This window comes from Dasypus novemcinctus, chromosome 7 (genome assembly GCF_030445035.2).
Source record: "Dasypus novemcinctus isolate mDasNov1 chromosome 7, mDasNov1.1.hap2, whole genome shotgun sequence".
Taxonomy (NCBI): domain Eukaryota; kingdom Metazoa; phylum Chordata; class Mammalia; order Cingulata; family Dasypodidae; genus Dasypus; species Dasypus novemcinctus.
Window position 1 is genome coordinate 126,334,596 of NC_080679.1, and position 26,064 is coordinate 126,360,659.

Sequence of the window (26,064 nt, forward strand, 5' to 3'; positions counted from 1 at the left end):
ATGGTGTCTTATTGTAGTTTTACTATGAGGTCATGTGGATTTATTTTTTCTGTCAGCTGTTTATGTCAGATGGCCACTTTTTTTTTTCCTTTCCTGTTTCTAGGAACTCTCTATATTAAAGAGATTAGCTCTTTTGATATGGGTTCAAATATGTTTTCTCTGTCATTTATCTTCGTTTATGGTATGTGGTACCATATGGAAGTGTTTTTTTAATTTAAAAAAATTTTCACATAGTCTAATATATCAATTTTTTATGTGGCTTCTAGATTTTGAGTCATTGTTAAAAATGCCTTCCTCATTTCAAGATAATAAAGGGATACCCCCATGTTTTTTTCAAATACTTGAGTGGTTTTAATTGTTACATTTACTTTTTTGATCCAGTTGGAGTTTATCATGTTGTGCAGATATTTAAGCCTCTTGGTACCTCTTGCTAAACTACTTTTGAGATGAGTCTTATACTTCTATTTATGAATAAAAGGTCCTGTTTCTTACCTGTGCTGGTATTTGTATTATAATTTTATACTGATCATAATCTTGCCAAATGTTCTGCCTTGTGCTTTATTTCCTCATCTGTGAAATGGGCTTATCTGCCCATGCTTTAAAACCAAAGTGAATGTGATCTATGTATCTTTAAAAAAAAAAAAGATAATTAAAAAAAATAAATAAAAATAAAATATAAAAAATTGAAAAAAAAAAAGATAGAACCTATAGCAATAAAGAACTGAAAGTGTTTAAGCGTTATTTTTATTTTATGGTTCCTTGCATGTAGTGTGCTAATTAGGGGCACACAATAAAGACTATTTTCTTACAGGCAAGGTATCCGTAATGGAGTAGTATGTTTTGGCAGATTTTAGTCCCCTTCAAACACTGTTGCTGACTGAAGATGTGCTCTCCTTCCTCAGTTCGTAGAAGACTATGAACCTACCAAGGCTGACAGCTATAGGAAGAAGGTGGTCCTTGATGGGGAAGAAGTGCAGATAGACATCCTGGACACGGCCGGGCAGGAGGACTACGCAGCCATTCGCGACAACTACTTCCGAAGCGGGGAAGGGTTCCTCTTGGTGTTCTCGATCACGGAACACGAATCCTTCACAGCGACTGCCGAGTTCAGGTGAGTTCAACTGAAAGCAGCCAGTGCCACGAAGGGGTGACTTTTTGCCTTCTTTTTATATATCGTGGATTTAGAAGGAATTTTGTGGACCACCAAGAAGATTGAGCTTGTTATTAGGAAGAATTAAAAAAAAAATTTTTTTGGGGAACTTTTGAAATCTTGTCACATTGTCTTCTACCAGTTGTTTGTAATCATAAGTCCCTACCTTATGATTAAAATCTTGTCTCTGAAAGAAGACGAAGATATTCCATATACTGAAGAAACTGTAATTTTGTTTTCACATAAATCATGAGGTACAATGATCATTAAGACTTAATGGTATTTATCTTTTTTAAAAAAACTTACTAGAAAAGTAAGAATTTTTATGTGTTGTGAGGTTTATGGCACAGTGTCAGGAGAATGAAAGAAAAGTCAGAATGACATTTTGCTGCTATAAGAACTTCGATTCAAAGCCCAGGTTCTCAGGTGGAGCACGCTTGGGCTCTGAATCAGACAGAATGGGTCACTGCTCTGCCACTAGCCAGCCTTGTGGCTGAGGCCTTAACTTGGGAAATTCTGTTTCTTATCTGAAAATGTGCTTATTGGTAATGAAATGGAATGCTGCATGAGACTGGAAACCCTGTAGAGGCAGGACTGCAGCCACCTGCCACTGTGTTGTGTCCCTAGGCCCTCTCTAAGCCCAGGGCACATGGTGCTTTTATGTGGCAAGTAGAATATTCACTGTTAGCGTCCATTCTTAAAGATCTTAAAAGTTCTTTTTAAGAAGAAATACTAAGCCTTTAAGATATAATCTTTATCTTCTGTATCTCTCTAATTTCCCATTTCTCTTAAACACAATTGTATTTTTTCTTTACCCTCCTTATAAATCTATCCAGATGACTTTGAGTAATCCTGAAATTATTTTAAGAATCAGATATAGAGTCTAACATGGAACTAAAAAGGCAGGAAAAAAGTCCAAAACAACAGTAATCTTTTCCCCATTTCTTAGCAAGTCTGGTCAGAAAGTGAGGTGATCAACCAAAGATAAAAATGAGAAAGCTAATATACCCCCAAGCTTTGGAAAGAAGCATTATTGAGCCAGGGAGGCCTCAAGGGGTGAACTCAGGTAAATCAGCAGAGTGAGTGGAAGGTAACAGTCGTTATGCTGGGTTTTATGTCTCAGAAGTGGACTGTCTTAATTCTCTGAAACTATTGTGCATGTGGCGAGGTGATGAGTTAAATCAGTAGGACTTGTTATGAGAGGTCCTATTGTTCTTTAGACTTTCTGGACATATCTAGGAGGTTTCTTTATTTGGATGTAGCCCATATCTTCATAACTGTGTCTGCAGCTATATAATGTATAGATTTTGAATCCTATTTGCCTGCCTCCTTGAGACTGAAACAGGAAAAATGGGGAAGCGGATGTGGCTCAGGCGATTGGGCTCCTGTCTACCATATGGGAGGTTCAGGGTTCAATTCCCAGGGCCTCCTGGTGAAGGCAAGCTGGCCTGCATGGTGAACTGGCCTGAGTGGAGAGCTGGCCCATGTGGAGTGCTGGCCTGCGTGACGAGCTGGCCTGAGCAGAGAGCTGGTGCAGCAAGATGATGCAACAAAAGGAGACACAGAGGAGAGACAATAGGAGATGCAGCAGACCAGGGAGCTGAGGTGGAGCAAGAGATTGAGCACCTCTCTCCCACTCTGGGAGGTTGCAGGATTGGTTCTCAGTGCCACTGAAAGAGAAGACAAGCAGACACAAAAGAACACAAAGTGAATGGACACAGAAAGCAGACATCTGGGTGTGTGTGTGTGTGGGGGGGTGGGGAATACGACAAATGGGCCCACTGCCTTGTCTTCCCTGTCCTGAGCTTTTGATTTCTCATTGTCCCAGCACTTGCCAAAAAAGGAAGTGTTGGGCAGTAGCAGAGTTCTCTCCAGAGAACTGAGAATGCTGCCCATGTCCTACCCCCCGGGACACACACACACAGATAATATTCACACGCTTTAAAAGAACCAGAGCAGTCTCATAGTGTCTTGGGAGAAGGGATTTGTGTATTATGTGAGAAGAGATGTGGTGGCTTGGAGTTGTGCACTCCCCGCCCCCTACCCCCTACCCCTGAGAAAACAACAAAAACACCACCACCAACAACAAAACATGTTTTCAATCTTTATTTCTGTGGGTGTGAACCTACTGTAAATAGGAACTTTCAAGGGAGTTATTCCAGTTAAGGTGTGGCCCAACTGAATCAGGATGGGTCTTACTCCTATTCCTGGAGGCCTTACAGAGAAGGCCACAGAGAGAGAAGCCATGAGAAACAGCCAGAAGCTGGAAGTGGAACCCGGAGGAGAAGGAAGAAGATGCTGCCATGTGCATTGCCATGAGATGTTAAAGCCAAAGCACCCCAAAGACTGCCAGCCAGCCTGCAGATACCGGCCAGGGGGGAAGCCAGCCCTTTAGCTTGTGAAAGTGTGAGCCAGTAAATTCCTGTTGTTAAACTGACCATTGTGTGGTATTAGTTTTAGCAGCTAGAGAACTAAGTTTTTGGTACTGGAAAGTGGGGTGCTGCTATGACAAGTAAATGTGTAAATAACTTTGGAATTGGGTGGAGACTGGAAGAAGTGAGATGCTTGATAGAAAAAGCCTAGATTGCTTTGTGGAGACTGTTGGTAGAGATATGGATGCTACATGTACTTATGATGACACCTTAGAAGGAAATGATGACTATGTTATATGTTATTGAAAGCTAGAGGAAAGGTGGTCTTTGGTATAAGATGGCAGAGAAGTTGGCAAAACTGTATTCTGATATTGAATGGAAGGTAGACCTTGTAAGCGATGACCTTATGCCTTGGATATTTAGCTGAAGGTATTCTAAGTATGTGTGGAAGGGGTAGCCTGGCTTCTCCTGGCAGCTTATAGTGAAATGTGAGAGGTAATGGGTAAGCTGAGAATTAAATTCTTGAGCACAAAGGAACCAGCAATTGATCATTTTGAAAATTCTCAGCTCTCCTGATAGTGTGCTCTGAAACTGGGACCAGAAGCGGCTCTCTCAGGGTCCTTCCTGAGCTTTCAGGAAGCTAACTCCCCCGAGAACAGGGTTCCATATGAGGGTTTAACTGAAAAGCCCTTTGCTGAAGAGGGTGGGATTGAACATAAAGCCAGTCAACTGTTTCAGGGGAGTCAGGACTGGAAATGCAGTTATTCACAAAGGATCTGTGGAAAGTGCTATTATCTGATGGTTTAAACTTGCTTATACTAGATGCAAAGCCAAATAACATTTTTACAGAATTTATATGAGCAGGACCATTGCCAGCCTGGACTGAATGGGACAGAGAAGAGATGAACTGAAGGAAGAATGGCTTCAGGGACATACCTCAGAAGAAAAGATCTCTTCATGCCAGGAGAGCTGACCCACCCATGGTGTAGAAAGGGCGGGTCCTCCCCTGCGCTTGGAGGGGCAGGTCTTGCCTCCTGTTGTTAGAGAGAGTGCTGCCTCCTCATTTTTTAGAGATGGTGGGCCCTGGGGGTGTGGCTGCTGGGCAGGCCTTTGGAAGGGGTGGGCTGCCACTCCATCTGGTCCAGAGGACAAAACAGTGATCCCACAGACCTTGAAATCTAATGGAGTTTGCCCTGCTGGGTTTTGGACTTGGTTGGGGCCCCTGACTTCTGTTTTCCTTCCAGTTCTCCCTTCTAGAAGGGAATGTTTATCCTATGCCTATCCCAACATTTGTGTATTGGAAGCAATAACTCGTTTTTAGGTTTCATGGGTCCATCACCCAGGACAGATAATGTCCATAAACTGATTTTGATGAGACTTTGAACTTAGCATTGCTCTAAAGTTCTAAAGTGGCTAAGGCTTTGTTGTGATGGAATGAATGCATTTTGCATGTGGGGGTTACTTCAGTTAAGGTGTGGTCCACCTGAATCAGGATGGGTCTAAAATTTAAAAATTTAGAGTTTTTAACCTTTTTTGTCCCACGGTCCCTTTTACCAGTCAGGTGAAATGAATACTTCTGTAATTTATTTATTGTATGTGTTCATAAGTAGAGGAAATGTTAGATTTCAGCTAGAGGTCAGAGAAAATAAAGATCATTGATTTTTTTCAACTCAAGCTCACGGACCCCCTGAAACCTTTGAGTCCATGGACCCCTGGTTAAGATTCCCTACATCCTATTCCTAGAGGTCTTCTAGAGAAGGTCATAGAGAGAGAAGCCATGGGGAGTAGCCAAAACTGGATGTCAACAAAACCAGGAAGAGAAAGGAGAAGATCCTGCCATGTGCATTGCCATGTGATAGAAAAGCCAGGGAACCCGAAGATTGCTGGCAGCCGGAAGAGACCAGCCCCAAGTGGAAGGCAGCCTTCTAGTCCCTGAAACCATGAGCCAAGAAATTCCTGTTAAACCAATACCCATTGTATGGTATTTGTTTTAGCAGCTAGGAAACTAAAACAGGAGAGGTCCTTAGAAGCAAAAGTACAGACATATGAAAGCAAAACAAAAAGAAGAGGAAATTAGTTCTTCTGACTTGCACTCTTGAGGTTTAGATCAAAGTTTCAGAGCTGCCCCACTTTCTCATCTCATTAGAAACAGAAGGCTAGAAGGTGGAGCACCTGAACCTTTGTTAAAATGCAGCCTTTTTGTGTTTATCTTGCCAAAGGGAGAGGCCCCAATATAGAGGAATTTTAATTCATTCTATCTTCCCTGAAACTTTTCCTGGACAGCATTCCATGAACTAGGGGAACAGACTTGTCCCAGAAACCAGAACTCAGCACTACCACTTTTGGGACTGGCATGCTTACTAATGAGGTAGATTTGACAGGCCTCTACAGGACTAAGGAGCCAGAAGCAATTGGTTTTTATTTTCCATAGCTTCTATTGATCACATAACTTCTAAATACATCAGGTTCTTTGACCCCTGTGGAAATGTAGGGAAACATAAAGCCATTTGAGAGGCAAATTCCAAGTGTCTAATTAATTGCTTTTCTCCTTTTTCACTTGTCTTAAAATATTTGCTATCTGGTATTTCAAATATCTATTTCCTTTTTTCCTTTTTTTTTTGTTTGTCTTAAAATATTTGATATTTGTTATTTATTTATTAAATCTAATATTTAAATTGACTACCTGGGGTAATTTTGTATATTTTTATCATTGTGAAATGTTACCCTGTATCATATAAAAATTAATGCAAATCTCCATAACATACACTTTTTTAAGAGCACTCTTTTCAGAATGTGTTGCAATGTAGAAGTGAAAATGTCCCTATTGACCAAAATTTTGGAAGCAGAATATTTAATATTTGTGTTTTTTTTTAAGATTTATTTTATTTATTCCCCCTCCCTCCCCCCATTGTTTGTGCTCACTGTCTGCTCTCTGTGTCTATTCATTGTGTGCTGTGTCTGTCTGCTTGTCTTCTTTTTAGGAGGCTCTGGGAACCAAACCCAGGACCTCCCATGTGGGAGAGAGGTACCCAATTGCCTGAGCCACCTCTGCTCCCTGCTTGTTGTGTCTCTCATTTTGTTTTCTCGTTGCATCATCTTGTTGTCTCAGCTCACTGTCTTGCTCATCTTCTCCAGGAGGCACCGGGAACCAAACCTGGGACTTCCCATGTGGTAGGTGGGTACCCAGCTGCTTGAGCAACATCCACTTCCCTAGTATTCGGTTTTTGATAAATAATTTTAGATAGTTGGTTATTTTTATTTTAGTAGAGATAAAATTTGATATGCTGCAAGAAACTTTTTTTTTTAAGAGCATTTTGAAGTACTTTTCCGTAAAGCTTGGAGCATGTCCCTTCTTTTATTCACTCTTATTTTGTAGAAAAATACTGCACGTTGAAATATGATTATTGCCTAACATATCTGTCCCCATTGTGTTGAATGTAACATTTACCGTGTCTTTGTGTCTAAGTGCAAACTCTGTGTGGGGGTGGGGATGGGGCGGGAGGGGGAGTCTACACACATACCTAAATAATTGAAACAGAAGTTTCACATAGCAATATTTATCTTTACTACTTTAGATTCTCTCGGATGTTTCTCTTCTGTTCTATAATACTCTATTTCACTAAAGAACAAAACAAGACCTGGTTGTGATCCATTGAATTGATTTCATGATCCACTAATAGGCTGCTACCCTCCATATGAAAAACATTGGATTTCCTAGCTTTTACTCTCAGGAAAAATCTTTTTTTTTTCTTCAGGAATTATTAAGCACTTTATGGAGATATTTCTTTTAACCTGTTTTTACCCCAGAGGCTCGAGCAAAATTCTTTTGGTGCTTAAGCATAAATTGGAGGCTTTGTTGAAATGCAGATTCCAGGGCCCCTATCCAGACACTGTTGGGCCCATGCATCTGCATTTGTAACAGCCACCCAGATGATACTAATGTAGGCAGTCTGAGAACCAGATGCTGAAAAGCACTTGTCTGGTGTATGGCTGCATTTCGGGAGTGCTTCTTTGAAACATGCCCGAATGTAGAACTTTCTTCTTATGCCTTAGGAAAGCCTTTTGTTTTAGGTGTGCTGACAAAACTGGGTTCTTAAGATGACTTTCTTAGCTGCTTTATTTTGGATGTAATCCTGAAGGGAACAGATCCTCCGCGTTAAGGCTGAAGAAGATAAAATCCCACTGCTCGTGGTGGGGAACAAGTCTGACTTAGAGGAGCGGAGGCAGGTGCCCATCGAGGAGGCCAGGAGTAAAGCTGAAGAGTGGGGCGTGCAGTATGTGGAGACGTCGGCCAAGACCCGCGCCAACGTGGACAAGGTAGGAAGAGGCTCGCGGTGAGGTGCCGCAGAAGGCAGGCTGTTCCCTGTTTGGTTTCATGGGAGCCATTTATGGGAACGAGGCAAGGGCTGATTTCTCCAGAGGTCTGAAGACTTACAATGGGAAATATTTGGGAGGATTTGACTCTGAAGTTAAAAGTACCCAGAATCCTTTTGCTTTGTGATCAGGTTTTGTCAGAGTATGTTTCAGGTAGACATTACCTTTGGAGGTAGGGTGTGATTGGTTTACCTACCAATCATGCATAAAATGCAGGATTCCCATATACCACCCCACAACCAACAGCTTACATTGGCATGGATCGTTTATTACAAGTGATAACAGCATTTTTTTGGTAATTGTTCTCATTTTTTAAAAAGTTGTTACCTTTGTTACAATCGATGAAAAATTGTTAAAACGGTACTGTTAACTATCATCCATAGTTTACATTAGGTGTATTTTTACCATATACCACCCTATTATTAACACCTGTGTTATTGCCACACATTTGTTATAATTCATGAAAGAACGTTCTTGTAGTGTTAAATATAGTCCTTAGTCTGCAGCAGGGTTCACTGTGTTTTACAGGGCTATGTTTTATCTTTTAATTTTTATTTTAGTAACATATACAACCTAAAGTTTTTCCTTTTAACCACATTCATGTAAATAATTCAGTATTGTTAATTACACTTACAATTATGTGCTATTATCACCATCTATTTCCAGACCTTTACAGTCAACCTAAGTAGAAATTCTGTTCAAATTAAGCATCAACTCCTCGTTCTCTAAACCCAATCTGTCACCTGGTAGCCTATACTTTAGATCCCAACTCTATGATTTTACTTTATTTTAATTAGCTCATATTAGTGAGATCATGAAATATTTGTCCTTTTGTGTCTGGCTTATTTTACTCCACATAATGTCCTCAAGGTTCATCTATGTTGTAGCATTAGGACTTCATTCCTTTTCAGACCCGAGTAATATTTCCTTGTATGCATAGACCATATTGTGTTTGTCTCTTCATTGGCTGAAGGACACCTGGGTTGCTTCCATGCTTTGGCAATTGTAGATAATGCCGCTATGAACATTTGAGGAGCTGTCAAACTGTCTTCGCAGTGCCTATGGCATTTTCCATTCCCAGCAGCAATGAATGAGTGTTCCTATTCTACACATCCTCTCCCAACACTTGTAGTTTTCTGTTTGTTTTTTTTAAAGTAGCCATTGTAGTGGGTCTTCAAGTCTGTTCAAGTCTTTCACCCATTTTTTAATTGGGTGGTTTGTCTTTCTATTGTTGAGTTGTAGGATTTCTTTATATATTCTGGATATTGAGTCCTTATTGTTATGTGGTTTCCAAATATTTTCTCCCATTGAGTTGGTCTTTTTGACTTTTGTTACAAATTCTTTTGGTGCACAAACACTTTGAATTTTGAGCAGGTCCTATTTATTTTTTCTTTTGTTGCTTGTGCTCTGGGTGTAAAGTCCAAGAAACTATTATTGCTGAACACAAGATGCTGAAGATGTTCGCTTACATTTTCTTCAGGAGTTTTATAGTCCTTGTTCTCATGTTTAGGTCTTTGATGCATTTTGAGTTAATTTTTGTATATGGTGTGAGATAGGGGTCCTCTTTCGTTCTTTTGTATATGGATATCCAATTTTCCCAACACCATTTGTTGAAGAGACTGTTCTTTCCCAGTTATGTGGGCTTGGCAGGCTTGTCAAAAATCAGTTGGTGGGAAGTGGATGTGGCTCAAGCAATTGGGCTTCTGTCCAACATATAGGGGGTCCAGGGTTTGATACCCAGGGACTCCTGGTGAAGGCGAGCTGGCCCATGTAGTGAACTGGCCATGTGGAGAGCTGGTGCAGCAAGATGACTCAACAAAAAGAGACACAGAGGAGAGACAATAAGAGACACAGCAGACCAGGGAGCTGAGGTGGCGCAAGAGAATGATCACCTCTCTCCCATTCCAGAAGGTCCCAGGATCTGTTTCCGGAGCCGCCTAATGAGAATACAAGCAGACACAGAAGAACACACAGTGAATGGACACAGAGAGCAGACAATGGAGGGAGGGGGGAGAAATAAATAAAAATTTTTTAAAAATCTTAAAAAAAAAAAAAATCAATTAGCCATAGATGTGAGGTCTATTTCTGAACTCTGAATTTGATTCCATTGGTCAATATAGCTATCCTTGTGCCCATACCATGCTTGACCACTGGTTTTGTAATATGCTTTAAAGTCGGGAAGTGAGTCCTCTAACTTGGTTCTTTTTCACAATGTTTTTGGCTATTTGGGGCTCCTTACTCTTTCATATAAATTTGAAATGGCTTTTCCATTTCTGCAAAAAGGCTGTTTGAATTTTGATTGGGATTATATTGAATCTGTAAAATCATTTTGGATAGAATTGACATCTTAATGATATTTGGTCTTCTAATCCATGAACATGGGATGTCCTTCCATTTACTGAGGTCTTTAAGAACTTTTTTTTAGCAATGATTTATAATTTTCGATGTACAAATTCTTTACATCCTTGGTTAAATTTATTGCTGGATATTTGATTCTTTATTTGCTATTGTAAATGAAATTTTTTCTTGCTTTCTTAGAGTAGTCATTCCATTATAGAAACACTACTGATTTTTGCATGTTGATCTTGTACCCTGCCACTTTGCTGAATTCATTTATTAGCTCTACTAGGCTTTGTTGTAATTTTTCGTGACTTTCTATATATAGGATCATGCCATCTGCAAATAGTGAACATTTTACTTCTTCCTTTCTAATCTGGACGCCTGGTTACAACTTCCTGTACAATGTTGAATGACAGTGGTGACAGTGGGCATCCTCGTCTTGTTCCTGATCTTAAAGGGAAAGCTTTCAGTCTTCCACCATTGAGTATGATGTTAGCTGTGGGTTTTTCATAATATGCCTTTTATCTTGTTGAAGAAGTTTCCTTCTATTCCTGTTTTTGAAAGGGTTTTTATTATATCAAGAAAGGAGGCTGGATTTTGTCAAATGCTTTTTCTGCATCAATGGAACTGTAAAAGGACTTCTTTTCCTGTCATTTTGTGAATAGTGGTATATTACATTGATTGATTTTCTTATGTTGAACCACCCTTGCATACCTGGGATAAAACCCACTTGGTCATGGTGTATAATTCTTTTAATGTGCTGTTGGATTTGAGATGCAGGTATTTTTGTTGAGAATTTTTACATCTGTATTCATAAAAAAATTGTTCTGTAATTTATTTTTCTTTTAGCTTTGGTATTAGGGTGATGTTGGTCTCATAAAATGAATTAGTGTGTTTCTTCCTCTCTAATTTTTTGGTAGAGTTTGAGCAAGATTAATATTAATATTTCCTGGAATGATTAATAGAATAGATTCACCTGTGAAGCCATCTATCTGGTCCTGGGCTTTTCTTTGTTGGGAGTTTTTTTGTTTTATTTTGTTTTCCAATTCCTTCTTTTTTTTAAAGAAGGGCAAGACAGAGTTGTTTATAAATATCAGTTATGTTTGTCATAGTTAATTAAAAAGAAACGAGGAGTGATAAAATAGTTGTCAAATGTAATTTTTAAAGGACAGTAATTATAAATAAAATATCCAATTGTAAGGACTAATTGGCACTTCATGTTATCTGATATCACTAAAGCATCTGGAAAATAAGCAAACTCTGTAAGGCGCTGCCCCTGCAGTAGGCTCACATCACCAGCACGTGACTCTCCCGTGGAGCACACTTTCCTCTAACTCCCTTCACCACTGGGCAGAGAAGTCATACCAAGGGTTACTCCTTACCAAGCAAACAGTCATGTGCTGGGCTTATTTTTATATTTTTATTATAAAAAATACATGCAAGAGTTTTAAGAAAGAATGAATACAAACAAATCAGAACCACAGTGAGTTAACATTTTCTGTATACAAACACTAAAATTCCCAAAGTCAAATTCCATCTTTTTGAAAAAAGGTTTATTAATTTAACTTTGTTTGTTTATTTTAATGTATCCCCTCCTTTCCCAGATGGTACTCTTGTCTGTCGGCTCATTGTTTGCTCACCTTCTCCAGGAGGCACCCTGAACGAAGCCCAGGACTTCCCACATGGGTGGCGTATGCTTAACGGCCTGAGCTACTCTGCTCTCCGCAGGCGTGGGGTCTGCTGGTGGCATCTGCCCTTTGGGAGTCTGCTCGTTGTTATGGGGTGCGACATCTAGCTCTCATTGCAGCGGGTAGGCGCCTAGCTCTCATTGCTGGGAGGTAACGGCATCTAACTCCCGTTGTGGTGGGGTGTGGCATCTAACTCCTGTTGCAGCAGGGAGTGGGCGTCTAGCTTTCATTGTGGCAAGTGTCGGCATCTAGCTCTCATTGTGGTGGGGTGTGGCTTCTAGCTTTCCTTGCAGCAGTTGCGGGTGTCTAGCTTTCGTTGTGGTGGGGTGTGGGCATTTGCTTGTCTTCTTCAGGAGGCACCGGGACTGAACCTGGGACCTCCCATGTGATAGGTGGGTGCCCAAATGGTTGAGCCACATCTGCTTCCCAAATTCCACCTTTTTTTTTCCTAAAGATTTATTTATTTATTCTGCTGCCCCTCCCCCCCATTGTCTGTTCTCTCTGTCCGTTGGCTGCGTGTTCTTCTGTGTCTGCTTGCATTCTCATTAGGCGACGTTGGGAACCGATCCTGGGACCTTCCAGAGTGGGAGTGAGGTGATCATTCTCTTGTGCCACCTCAGCTCTCTGATCCACTGCATCTCTTATTATCTCTCCTCTGTGTCTTTTTGTTGTGTCATCTTGCTGAGACAGCTCTCCACGTGGGCCACTACTCCTGCATGGGGCAGCATTTCTGCGTGGGGCAGTACTCTGCACCAGTATTCTGTGCAGGCCAGTACTCCACGCGGGCTAGCTTGCCTTCACCAGGAGGCCCTGGACATCGAACCTGTACCTCCTATATGGTAGACAGGAGCCCAATTGCTTGAGCCACATCTGCTTCCCCCAAATTCCATCTTTTTAATCAGTTTCATGAAGGATATCCTAAACACTATGTGAGACACAACAGAATATTTCTTCCAGTATTAAAAAGATGACATTCACAAACATTTTTAAGAAGCTCTTCTATGTAATCAGGGTGGTAGTCTTCATAACATTTTTTTAAAAAGATTTATTTATTTATTTCTCTCCCCTCCCCCCGCAACCCCGGTTGTCTGTTCTCTGTGTCTATTTGCTGCATCTTGTTTCTTTGTCCGCTTCTGTTATTGTCAGCGGCACGGGAATCTGTGTCTCTTTTTGTTGCGTCATCTTGTTGTGTCAGCTCTCCTGTGTGGGTGGCTCCATTCTTAGGCAGGCTGCACTTTCTTTCGCACTGGGCGGCTCTCCTTATGGGGCGCACTCCTTGCGCGTGGGGCTCCCCTACGCGGGGGACACCCCTTTGTGGCCCGGCACTCCTTGCGCACATCAGCACTGCACATGGGCCAGCTCCACATGGGTCAAGGAGGCCTGGGGTTTGAGCTGCAGACCTCCCATGTGGTAGGGGGACGCCCTATCCCTGGGCCAAGTCCGTTTCCTGTGTCTCATAACATATTGTAAAAAACACTTCTTAGCAGTCATGTTCTTGATGGAGAGTACTTGTGTGTAGTTTGGAAGTTGTTCCCTAACTGTGGCAAGAAAACATTGTTTACATATTTTTTAAATGTCCCTTGATGCACATTAATTGAAAAAAAAATATCTCTGACCAACGTTTTTTTTTTTTTGGCCAGAACCCATAATCTTGAGAGCTGAAACTAAAAAAACTAGCAAAAGAAAAATACCCAGACTTTACAATATCTCAGAAGTTGTCTTTAAGTGGAAAGAAAAATCTTGAAACACATGGAGCTTTCTAAAAGGTCTTTGACAGGCTACCCTGGGAGCTCAATCAAAAATAGAAGTTGATGTTCTAACAGATGATTCAGTGCAGCTCCAAAAATCTTTATAAATACAAGCCATTTGGAAGGATGATGCTGGATCAGAAGAATTTTTTTCCTTATGTATCTATGTAATGTGTGCATGCCTCATTTTAATCATTGAAATCGTTTCTATAATTCCTTACAGAGTTGCAGTTGTAACTTCCCTAGCTTTTGCCACCATTGTCTCTAGAGCGTCCGTATCCATATCTCTATCCTCAAGGCGACTGTCAGGCTGGCTGCTCCCCTATCCCTTGTCCCCAACACCTCTACAGTAGCTGCGGCCATGCTCACGGCCCCCAAGTGCACGCCCTTTGGTTCCCCGGGCTGCCTTGCCTGTGTGGTCCACATGCATCTAGCAGCCGTCCAGGGACTCTCCATTCAAGACCTTTATGGTTTCGAGACATGCCCTGGGTTAGTGAAGGCGATGAAGCCCCTATCAGCCAAAGGGTGCTGGTGCAAAGTACTGGAAATTGGTTGGTTTTTTTTTTTTTTTAAAGATTTATTTTATTTATTTCTCTCCCTTTCCCTCCCTGTTGTCTGCTCTCTGTCCCTTCACTGTGTGTTCTGTGTCCACTTGCATTATCAGGTGGCACCAGGAAACTGCGTCTCCTTTTTGTTGTGTCACCTTGCTGCGTCAGCTCTCTGTGTGTGGCGCCACTCCTGGGCGGGCTGTGCTTTTTTCACATGGGGTGGCTCTCCTTGCGGGGCGCACTCCTTGTGCGTGGGGCACCCCTACACGGGGGCGCCTCTGCATGGCATGGCACTCCTTGCGTGGGCAGCACTGCGTGTGGGCCAGCTCACCACACAGGTCAGGAGGCCCTGGGGATTGAACCCTGAACCTCCCGTGTGGTAGGCAGACGCTCTATCAGTTGAGCCACATCTGCTTCCCTGGTTGGCTTTTAAAAGGGTATTTGTTTGGGGTAGAAGTTTACAGTCACAAAGCCCTAAAGAGTCCAACTCAAGGTACCATGAGAGGTACTTTCTCACCCAAAGTCACTTGTGTCTGTGAGGGTTCAGCCTTCCCTCTTCCTCTTCAGGCTCCGTGGTCCCAGCTGTAGGCCGGGATAACACCCGACTCTTCCTGGGGCTCGTTCTTCTCCAGGCTCAGCTGCTCTGTTCTCTTCACAAGGTCAGCTGTAGACTGCCAGGCTCTTCTCAGGGCCATAGCATCCTCTGTATATTTTCTCCGTCTGTCTACTTTCATGGGAGCGTCTTTTCCCACCAAGGGGTAGGGACTCAGCCCTGCACACCCTCATGACATGGCTGACAAAGCCTCATTCTTAATGTAGTTTAATCAAAGACATGGCAGCCAAATCTGATACATTCAGGGGGCATCACGCTCAGAAGAACCGACCATTTACAAACATAACATCTTTTTTGGAATTCACAGATAATATCAAACTGCCACAAAGCCAAAACCCCAGGACCGCTGAGGCGCCCGGTCCTGGACAATAGCCCGAGCTGAAGTGGTCCTGTAGTACCTGCTTACCCGTGTTGAAGCTGAGCCCTCCCTCGAAGAGTTCCCCTTCTTCAGGCGATGTGGCAGGGACTTTGAGTCCTGGAAATCAGAAAATAAAATGGCCTGAGTAACAGCCAGTGCTGAGGGCAGGGGGAATGGGGGTGTTGGGAGGTTTTTGATGACTGATTCAATCTCTTTACTTGTAATTGTTCTGTTGGGGTCTTCTAGAGTCAGTGTAGGTTGTTCATGTGTTTCTAGGAAATTGTCCCTTTCATCGAAGTTGTCTAATTTATTGGTATACAGTTGTTCTTATTATCCTCTTATGATCCTTTTTATTTCTGTGGGGTCAGTAGTAATATTCCCCCTTTCATTTCTGATTTTATTTATATCTCTCTTTTTTTCATTCTCAGTCTAGCTAAGGATTTGTCAATTTTATTGATCTTTTCAAAGAGTCAACTTTTGGTTTTGTTAATTCTCTATTTTTAAAATTTTATTCTCAATTTCATTTATTTCTCCTCTAACCTTTTATATTTCTTTACGTCTGGGATTAGTTTGCTGTTCTTCTCTAGTTTCTCCAGGTGTGCAGTTAGTTAGGTCTTTGATTTTAGCTTTCTTCTTTTTTAATGTAAGCATTGAGGGCTATAAACTTCTCTCTCAGCATTGCCTTTGCTGCATTCAATAAATTTTGATACGTTGTGTTCTCGTTTCCATTCTTCTCAAGATATTGCAATTTCTGCTTTGATCTACTGATTAAGTGTGTGTTATTTAACTTCCATATATTTGTGGATTTTCCAGTTCTCTTTCTGTTAATGATTTCCAGCTTCATTCCATTATGGTCAGAGGAGATGCTTTGTATAATCTCAGTCTTTTTAAATTTATTGAGACCTGTCTTGTGACCCAACATATAGTCTATCCTGGAGAAGGATCCATGAGTACGTGAAAAGAATGTATATCTTGCTGTTTGGGGTATAATGCTCTATAAATGTCTGTTAGGTCTGACTCATTTATCATATTATTCAAGTTCTCTGTTTCCTTATAGATCTTTTATCTGGATGTTTTATCTGTTAATGAGAGTGGTATATTGACATCTCCAACTATTATTTCAGAGGCATCATTTCTCCCTTCAATTTTGCCAGAGTTTAACTTGCAGTGTATTTTGGGGCACTCTGCTTAGGTACATAAATACTCAGGATTGTTGTTTCTTCTTGGTGGATTGCCCCTTTTATTAATATATAGTGTCCTTCATCTCTTATAATAGTATTTGACTTGAAGTCTGTTTTGTCTGATATTAGTATAGCTACTCCAGCTTTTTTTTTAGTTGCTATTTGCATGGAATTTCTTTTTTTCTACATTCATTTTCAACCTATATGTATCTTTGGGTTTAAGGTGAGTCTCCGGTAAACAGCTTATAGCTGGATTGTGCTTTTTTATCCATTCTGCCACTCTGCATCTTTTGCATGGGGAGTTTAATCCATTAACATTCAGTGTTATTATAAAGGCAGTACTTTAGCCATTTTGTCCTTTGATTTTTGTATATCATATCTCTTTTTCATCTCTTTTCCTTTATTGCAACCTCCTTTCCTTATATATATAATTGATCTTTTGTGATATATCCGACCGCTTTCTCATTTCTCTTTCCGAATATTTTAAAAATACTTTCTTTGTGGTTACCCTGGGGTTTATATTATATACCTTCATCTGTAAGCTACTAATTTGAAAATATGCCAAGTTAGCTTCGATAGCCAACACATCTCTCCTGCTATATCCCTCTGTTTCCCCTCCTTACATTGTAGCCCCCCTCCCCATTTTACCATTTTATGTTTAGCATGTTCATTATCGGGAGATATTCTTTTTTCTTGTTCAATTGTTTTTTGTGGTTTTTTAAAATTTAGTTATTCATTTTCCCCCTTCCCCTTCTCCCGCCCTGCTGTTTTTTTCAGTCTATGTTGTCTTCTCTTCTCATTTTCTGTCTTCCAGGATTCACCAGGATTTGATCCTGGAGACCTCTGATGGGGAGAGAGGTTCCCTGTCAATTGCGGCACCTCAGTTCCTGGTTTCTGCTGCACTTCACCTTGACTCTCCCCTTGTCTCTTTTGATGCGTCATCATCTTCCTGCGTGACTCACTTGTGCAGGGCACTGGCTCAGCACACAGGCACTCGCGCAGGAACTGGCTTTCCACATGGGCACGCTTTCTCTTCTTCTTTTTCACCCGGAGGCTCCAGGGATCGAATCCAGGTCCTCCCATATGGTAGGCAGAAGCTCTAACAGTTGAGCCACATCCACTTCCCTCACTTGTATTCTGACTTTTACAGGAATTACAGAGTAGTGTTGTATATTAAAGATATAGAACTATTGGATTTTAAATTTACCCCTTTAGTTATCCCTACTGATAATCTTCATTTCTTCACATTACTCCAAGCCACTCTTTCCTATCTTTTCCTTTCAACCTGAAGAACTCCTTTTAGTAATTCTTAAAGGGTGGGTCTATTGTTGACAAACTCAGTTTTTATTTATCTGGGACTATTTCAAACTGTCCCTCATTTTTGAAGAACAGTTTTGCTGGATAAAGAATTTTTGGCTGGTAGTTTTTCTTTCAATACCTTAATTATACCATTGCCTTCTTGCCTCTATGATTTCTGATAAGAAATTGACACTTGGTCTTATTGAAGATCTTTTTATGTGATGAATTATCTTTTTTTTTTTTCCCTGCTTTCAGAATTCTCTCTTTATCATTGGCATTTGACGTTCTGATTACTATGTGTCTCAGAGTAGGTCTATTAGATTTATTCTGTTTGGAGTATGTTGTGCTTCTTGGATATTGTATATTTATATCTTTTATAAAAGTTGGGAAATTTTCACCCATTATTTAGTCAAATATTTTCTGCTCCTTTCCCTTCTCTTCTCCTTCTGGGACACCCATGATGCATATGTTTGTGTGCTTTGTGTTGCGTTGTCATTCAAATCTGTGAGACACTGTTGAATTTTTTCTATCCTTTTCTCTATATGTTCTTCTGACTGTATGATTTCAATTGTCCTGTCTTTTCATTCGCTGATTCTTTCTTTTGCCTGTTCAAATCTGCTATTGTATACCTCTAGTGTATTTTTAATCTCTACTATTGTGCCAATCATCTCCATAATTTCTGTTACATATTTTTATACTTTCAAATTCTTAATGCTCACACTTTGTCTTAATATTCTTTATCTCTCTCATTTTTTAATAAAATTAATTTGATCTGTTTATCCTCCCCACCTCATTGTTTGCAGTTCCTTTCTGCTCCCCGTGTCCATTTGCTTTCTGTGTCTGCTTGCCTTCTCTTTAGGGGGCACCAGGAACCGAACCCTGACCTCCCATGTAGAAGAGAGGCACTCAATCACCTGAGTCTCCTCAGCTCCCTGCTTTGTTGTGTCTCTTGTTATATCTCATTGTCTTTCCTCTTTGTGTCTCTTTTGTTGCTTCAGCCTGCCGTGCCTGCCTACTGCACCAGCTTGCCTTCTCCAGGAGGTACTGGGAACCGAACCCAGGACCTTGCATGTGGTATAGGCGGAGGCCCAATTGCTTGAGCCACATCCGTTTCCCTATCCTTTATCTCTTTATGCATATATTGCTTCATCTCTTTCAGTTGACTTAGGAGATCTGTTTGAACTTTGATTAGTTGTTCCAACTTCTGTGTCTCCTCTGAAGTTTTAATGTGTTGCCTTGATTGAGCCATATCTTCCTGTTTCTTGGTATGGCTTGTAATTTTTTGCTAATATCTCCGCATCTGCTTTTCTTGATGAGTTAACTCTGGAAGTCAGTTTCTCCTTGTCTATGGTTTTATTGATGATTGACTTTATATTATGTCTCTTTTTTGATGCTTGGTCCAACCTGTTCATGATCTTTATCACAGCCTGTGTTTAACTGATCAGATTTTCTCACCTCTTCATCATCTGATTCTTATCCTTGATATGTGGTACAATTCTTAAGATTGCACTTTTTGTACAGTTGTTTTGCCTCCAGGAGAAAACTTCTCTCCTCTGTTCTGTCTCTGGAAGTCTTGATCTGCTTTGTGTTAGTGCAGAATTTCCTCCCCAGTGCCCACAATGTCTTTAAGTTCTCTCTTCAACCTGTGCCCTGTTTTCCTCATTCTTTAAAGTTCTGGGACCCTCCTATCTTGCAGCTTAAGCCCCCACCCCTTTTATTTTTTTGTTTCTTCCCCATTAGGTTTCCCCTCCGGGGAGCCAGGTAGGGTCAATCCATAAAGATGGGTCACTCCAGAGAAGTCCCTTTTGCATTTAGGTGATCCAGAAAGTGGATTGAGCACAGCACTTTCCAGATGCAGTTTCACCGTGATCTATCTCTCTGTCGCTCTCTTTTTCCTTCCTGGGGTCTTTTTGTTTTTTCATTTTTAAAATTTTTTCCTGGGGCTTTTTATATGCAGCACTCCTCAGCAGCTTGTGTTCCGCCCTGGGTCTCTGTGGACGTGGTCCCTGTTCCTGAATATGTGTGCGATTCTAACTTCCTGCTGTGGGCTCTATAGTCTGTGTCCCCTGTGGGAGGTGGGGGGACCCAGGACCCTGTCTGAGCAACTGCCAAGTTGCACAGGACCTAGTGAGGTAGAGGGAGTGGACTGGCTGGTGTGGGGTGAAAGTTTCCTACTTGATATTTTTCTCTTTCTTCTAGTCAGTGTTTGTGGAGTCCTCCTCCAGTCTTCTGCTGTCCTCTAAAGTTCTAAGCAAGTGGGATTTGTTCTTAAATTCTCTGTCTCTCTGGGGACGTGTTATTCAGGGGATGCCTTACATTGCCATGTTGATGACATCATTCTCATTTTCCTTGACCTCTAGTCCTTCAGGCCACTGTCTCAGGCTGCTTTTTAGGAGGTTCCCCAAAAGGGGCCCAGAAAAAAACATGGCTTAAAATTTTTTTTCCCCTCATTTAGTTGTTGGTTAGATTTATTGTTTGACCTCACTGCCAGAGCCAAGGCTGAATAACTTAGGTAATAAAAAGCATTTGTACTCAAGAACCAATTCTCCAGGGATTTTTTTCTCTCTTGCTCCATCCCCAGCATACTTTTTCATTCAAATCTCTGAAACTAAAGAAAGGCTGACCTTGGCAATGATGAATTTTGACAGTCTGAAAATCCACCTATCAGAGATTGCTAATGTTAGGTAAGTTAAGGTTCACGTTTCTTGCCACATAACTTAAATAGGAAACCTAGAAGGTAAAGTTTTCCCTTCTGCCTTCATTCAGTTTCCTAGCTTTTCCTTCCTAATCCATGTTCCTGTGAAGAAAAATGCATATCGCTTTGGCTGCCCAACAGTGGCTGTCTGCCGTGTCTTCTTGCAACATCAGTGTTTGAAATCTCTTCTTATATTATGGAAGCTTCTCTTTCTTTCTTTTCTTTTTTTTTTTTTTTTTTGAGCTATGGGGGATTGAACCCGGGGCCTCATACTGAGCTACACCTGTGTAGCTCCACAGAAGTTTCTCTTTCTTAAGGAAAAAATAATTCTTCACTTCTGACTTGAAGGAAGAAATTTTTAAGCAGGTTTTACTCTCGCTTGAAATGATTCTGGGAGAGCAGTGCTGTCTGCAATATTGATGTAAGTTGGGATTCATCTTAGAGGTGTTTGCAGCAGCTGCAAGAACACAGGTCTGCAATGGGTGGCGGCTGGTGGGCAGCTGCCTCTTGTTGGCCTCAGCTCTCATGGTGATTCTCATGCTATTCCAGATCTCTTTCTTTCCATCCACTTGTTTCCTAGCTATGGAAGACACACAGGAGATCCAGGCAGAGGCTTCATTTTTAACAAACCAGGACGACCTTCCTCAGCAGGGATAGCTGTGTGTTTTTTTGACAGGGTGGGAATGGAGAGGAGAGGGGCCACAGTGGCTCATCCCCCCCACCCCTTCTGCTGGGCCGGCTGGACCTGCCAAACCAGAACCAGCAGAAACCTGTGACTGGCAGCATTGTTTTCATCGGTAAACAATTTACAAGAAGGTTGTTGATAAGATCAGCAGATGACTCATTTAAATTGCACTGCATTCCCTTCCTCCTGCCTTTCGCTGTTAGTACACAAAGGAAAACCTGTGATAGCTGGAGCTGCTCAGGGGCGCTGTCCTGGGTAGCGTGGTAAGAAGTGCTTAGGTCAGCCTGATCCGATGGGGAAGTCCTTTTCGGTGTCTGGAGCTGGTGGTAGTTGCAGTTGCATGCCCACACCCGAGCTTGAGCTTGCTTTTTCACCAAGAAGAAAGTATCTATGAAAATAAAAGATAGGGGCTCCTGGTTTTGCCTGAATGTCTAGAGATAAAAGCCTATGTATGCTTAATCTCCCAATTTCAGTCTCCGTCATTCTCCATGAGAAATCTCAGCTGTCTCTTTGTTAAGACGCATATTTTGTCTGCTTGGGTGTAATCAGTATTCAGCCATGATTGCCAGCAGCAGAGGGCAAAGTGCAAACTGCTGTGACAAATGATAATCCATATCGAAATAGCAAACTGGCATTCAAAGGACAAGTCTCATCAGTTCTTGATAAAGTTCCTTTCAGTTAACCTTGCAAGGAATGGAGGGGTGGTTGTTCCTGATTTCACCCTACAGGAGCATTCTTTTATTTATGCTTTACCCCCTCCTCCCCCACGTTCCAAGGCCTGCTCTTATGAAGTTAGGCTGGGGAAGCTGTCGTGCTTGTCCTGCATGTGTCCTGCCCTTTCAGAGTTGATGTGAGGAGTAGATGAGACACTGTATAACACAACACCTTATAGCAGGTGCCCGTGTACCATCCTTTTCTTCTCTGCTGATTGGAAATGCTAGGAAGGCTGATTGCTTCTGTCAGTCTCCATATTTGTAAATTTTACACACTACTGCATCTGTCCTATGCTTAAAATATTTTTTAGCCTCCATCATACTTACTGTAAGAGAAGATTTTTATCATATTGAAATAAACTGTGGAATGGTAAATTCTTTCTTGAGCTTGACCAGTGCAATGGTATGAACCGAGATGCTTGCTTTGTGAAGTGAGCATTTTTCGGTTAATTAATCTTATTTACTCCAGATTCTTTGGGCTCGATGGTACATGGTTAATAAAAATAAATGTGGCTTTATGCATTAAAGTATCACTACCTTTCCCCCTTAAATTGTTTCCTTATCATTAAATGGCTTTTTCCTCCCTGTTCTTTTCACTACCTTCCTCCCCATCCCCAGGTGTTTTTTGACCTAATGAGAGAAATCAGAGCAAAGAAGATGTCAGAGAACAAAGACAAGAATGGCAAGAAAAGCAGCAAGAACAAGAAAAGTTTCAAAGAAAGATGTTGCTTGCTGTGAATACTGAGCCAGCAGATGTGGCGAAGTGGCCACTGAGGACACAGGACTGGGTTTGTAGAGAGAAGACTGCTCCACTCCTTGGCTGTGCCGGGCGCTCTCCCCAACCGCATCCACGCATCTGTCTTTAAATGGAAAAAAAGTTTCTGTGAATCAGTGGCTGGCAGAGGAAATGAGCCCTTATCCATGCAATGGAACAGCTGCTTTATCAGGAGGTTTTCAGAGTTCTGTTTTTCCTTCCACCTTCCTTCCCTCTCTTCCAAAAGCTTAGCCACATATGCAATGCTACGGGTAGGAAATAGTCAAGTGTTAATTACAAAAAGAAAGACTGGCATAGCATTTTATTTTCCCCTAGTTTTATAACCTCACCCTCTTTTGTTTTGAAATAAAACAGTCTTATTTTATTAGGTTTTAGAGAAGACTCTTCTCTCCCCCTTACTACTCAGAATATTAAGCTCTACTGACACTGAAAAATTCAGAGATTTTTAAAAGTTTCAGTACCCTGTAGACTGGAAGCACAGCTGAAAACATGAGTTTGAATGGGGCCAATAGGTCACCAAGCTCATAAATCCTTCTCATGAAAAGCGAAAGTTCTGTTATTTTCTTCATATTTAAATATTGGCCAATTATAGTCTGTGTTGGCTCTTTCTTTCTCCTGTAGCCTCTTGACTTTGTGTAGGACCTTATTTTCTGTAGACTAAGTGAAGACTCGAGTCATATACTTTATAAATGACACTCTTTTCTAATCCGGGTATAGTTCTCGTGTTTCCGTCCCATGGCCAAGTCCTCTCCTAACACTGCCGTCTTCTGCCGGTGCACCTGCTCCACTAGTTAAGAACACACTATCATCCAACAGACTTCTCTCTGCGGGCCGAGTTCAAGTGATCCTCTTCTCTTGTTTCTTGACGTGTAATGCAAATTCTTCTGGAGAATGTGATGAGTTAAAATTGTATTCTAAAATCATGAAGGCAGAGCCTATGCCAGACATTCTGCTACCTCTCATAGAATTGCTCAGTAATTCTAAGGTTAAATTGAAAAGAAGTGGGGAAAGCAAAACAGGCCATGGCCCCCTTGCCTCTGAGAATTGGCTGCTGTTTTTAATAGAGTTTTCTTCTGAGATAGCCATAGAGTTAGTTAGAAAAAAGATTTTTATTAAGGAGATATCGCTAATCCTTCTTGTTGTATCAGTGGTCTAAATTTAACAAGCAGAAAATTTTTCATCAGAGTAGTATGATAAAAGCCCAGTACACAGCATATTTTTCCCTCATTTTTCAGAATTGACATTTCACATATAGGTGCCAAAAGGGAACTGGGGTGGGGAGAGCAGGACCTTTTGAATTTGTGGTTAATGACAGAGATTGTAGATATTATGATCGGGTTGGAAAACAATCTTGTATCACTTCCCAAAGAATCATGGGCTGTTTTGAATAAAAAAAGCAAACAAACACTTTTCAGGATTTCAGCCTTTTTATTTGATCCTTTTATCACATACACAAATGCGGGTACTAAAGGAGTTGACAGTCACATACTGACTGCCATTCTTGTTGGAGCTGTACAATATCAGACAAGCCTTATTTCAATTATTCCTTTGACTTGGGCTTCAGGAAATAAGAGTATAAGTATAAAAAGTAATTTTAATTTTGTCTTTCCTTTGGGAGAGCTGGCTACTCTTCTTACTTAAAAATTTAAAAGCCAAAATAGATAGCCTCATGAGTTTTCTGAAGCAACCTTTTTTCTTTTCATCTTAGGTCACTACCTGTTTTATCTCAGTTCTGGTCAAAAGGAAGTAGATTTGTAATATGCACAAATGATTTAAAGATAGTATGATTTTTTTTTTTATGCTGCAGAAATTATTCTTGGTATATGCTAGTAATATATTTCCAAAATTATATTTAACTGGATAGCAGTCAGCAATGGCTCTTCTATCAAAATGATTTATATTTGTGAGATTCTTTTGCATAAAAAATAAGAAAGTTACATTGTTCATCAGTCTGAAACATAGCTACTTGCTAAGCGATTCGGCATTATATCCGTGGCTTAGCGTTATTTCTCTAAAGTGTCTGCTAGAGAGCCATTTGAGTCCCTGCTCTGTGTCAGACTCTTCTGGGTGCCTGGGACCGAGCATGGACAAGACATGCAAGATATCTACATGCCCGGAGCGTGGGCTTTACCAAGGAAGAAGATGGAGGTTTGCGAATACCTGGGAGTGGTAAGTGCTCTGAGAAAATAAAACTGAGTGGTGAGCTGGGCAGGGTCTCTGGGGGTGAAGCTAATGTAGATGGGTTGCTCAATAGCCTTCTCCAAGGGACAGTGTTTAAGCCCAGATAAGCAGAGACCGCTTGATTAGAAGGAGCCAGCCCTGGAGGAATAGGTGGGGATGGGGGGTGGGGGGAGTTTTCCAGGCCAGGAAACAGCTGGTCCAAAGGCTCTGAGGTGTTCAGGAGAAAACGAAAAAGCAAACAGAACCCTAGTATATGGCTGGGGCCTAATGAGGGAGGGGCAGAGTGTTAGCAAATGATGTAACATTCTGTATTCGTAATTCTCTGTTAGTATCGCATTTCATAAAGTTCAAGACCTCTGTTGATTACAGAGACATCACCGTAATTTACATACCACTAAGAAAACTGCCACTGCCAAAAAATTAAATTAATCCGTCCTGATTTCAGTGACATAAAAATGTAAAAAAATGTTTTAGGACTGCTGAATTATGCTATATGAATTTAAATAAACGGCAGCAACTAAAATACAAAAATCCACCTCTGTTGGTCTAGGATCTCATTATAATAAAGCATCATAGAAGCTTAATAGTGGATAATTCCAGTGGAGAAGTGCTATTATATACAGCTAGTGTTATGGTAGTAAATTTGATTTGGATATTTTTATTTTTTACTACTCATTAAAGTTATAAATGTACGTGGTTTAAAATTCCAATACTTTAAAAGTGTTCATTTTCCCATAGTCACATTTTAAACTTTTTATCTTGAAGTACTTTCAAACTTACAGAACAGTTACAAAAATAATACAAACCCTATACATAGAAATGGAACATACCCCTACTACACCCCTGGGTACCCAGATCCACCAATTTTAACATTTTGCAACATTTGTCCGATCTATCCATCTATATATCTGTTTATCAATCTATTTTCTGATTGTATCCATCATGCTCCTTGAACACTTAACACTTCCATGTACATTTCCTAAGGACGAGAATAGTCACGTAACCGTGCAAGTGCAGTTGTCCGCGTCAAGCAACTTAACATTGATAGAGAGCTTACAATCCAGGCTGTATTCCAATTTTTTTCATATTTCCTCGTCATGACCCATTTGGACCTTTTCTCCTCCCGTTAGAACAAAGTCCCGTTTAACCAATTCTGCAGTCAAGCCATTCATTAGGTGTATATCTAAAAGAGATCCTTATGCCTTTATTTCTTGATTTTTCAATCCAGACCTTACCAGTGATGACATGCCCAATTTTGCTTCCACTCTTACTGCCTCTTGTAAACTCTAACAACTCCTTATTTAAACTTCTGTCACGCTTCGGCAGCCTCTCTTGACTCCCCAC

The 26,064-nt window shown here is 41.0% G+C and overlaps 1 protein-coding gene across 4 annotated transcripts in view; it reads left to right on the plus strand.

Moving 5' to 3' along the window:
• RALB (RAS like proto-oncogene B) overlaps positions 1–23,946 on the plus strand; it is a 61,493-nt gene extending 37,547 nt beyond the window's left edge. For all 4 annotated transcript variants that reach the window (XM_058301156.1, XM_058301157.2, XM_071216496.1 and 1 more), the window contains 3 exons: positions 903–1,111; positions 7,662–7,839; positions 22,383–23,946. In XM_058301156.1, the coding sequence (XP_058157139.1) occupies positions 903–1,111; positions 7,662–7,839; positions 22,383–22,502 (507 nt within the window). In that variant the 3' untranslated portion in view covers positions 22,503–23,946. The remainder of the gene's footprint in view (positions 1–902; positions 1,112–7,661; positions 7,840–22,382) is intronic.
• Positions 23,947–26,064: the final 2,118 nt, after the last annotated feature.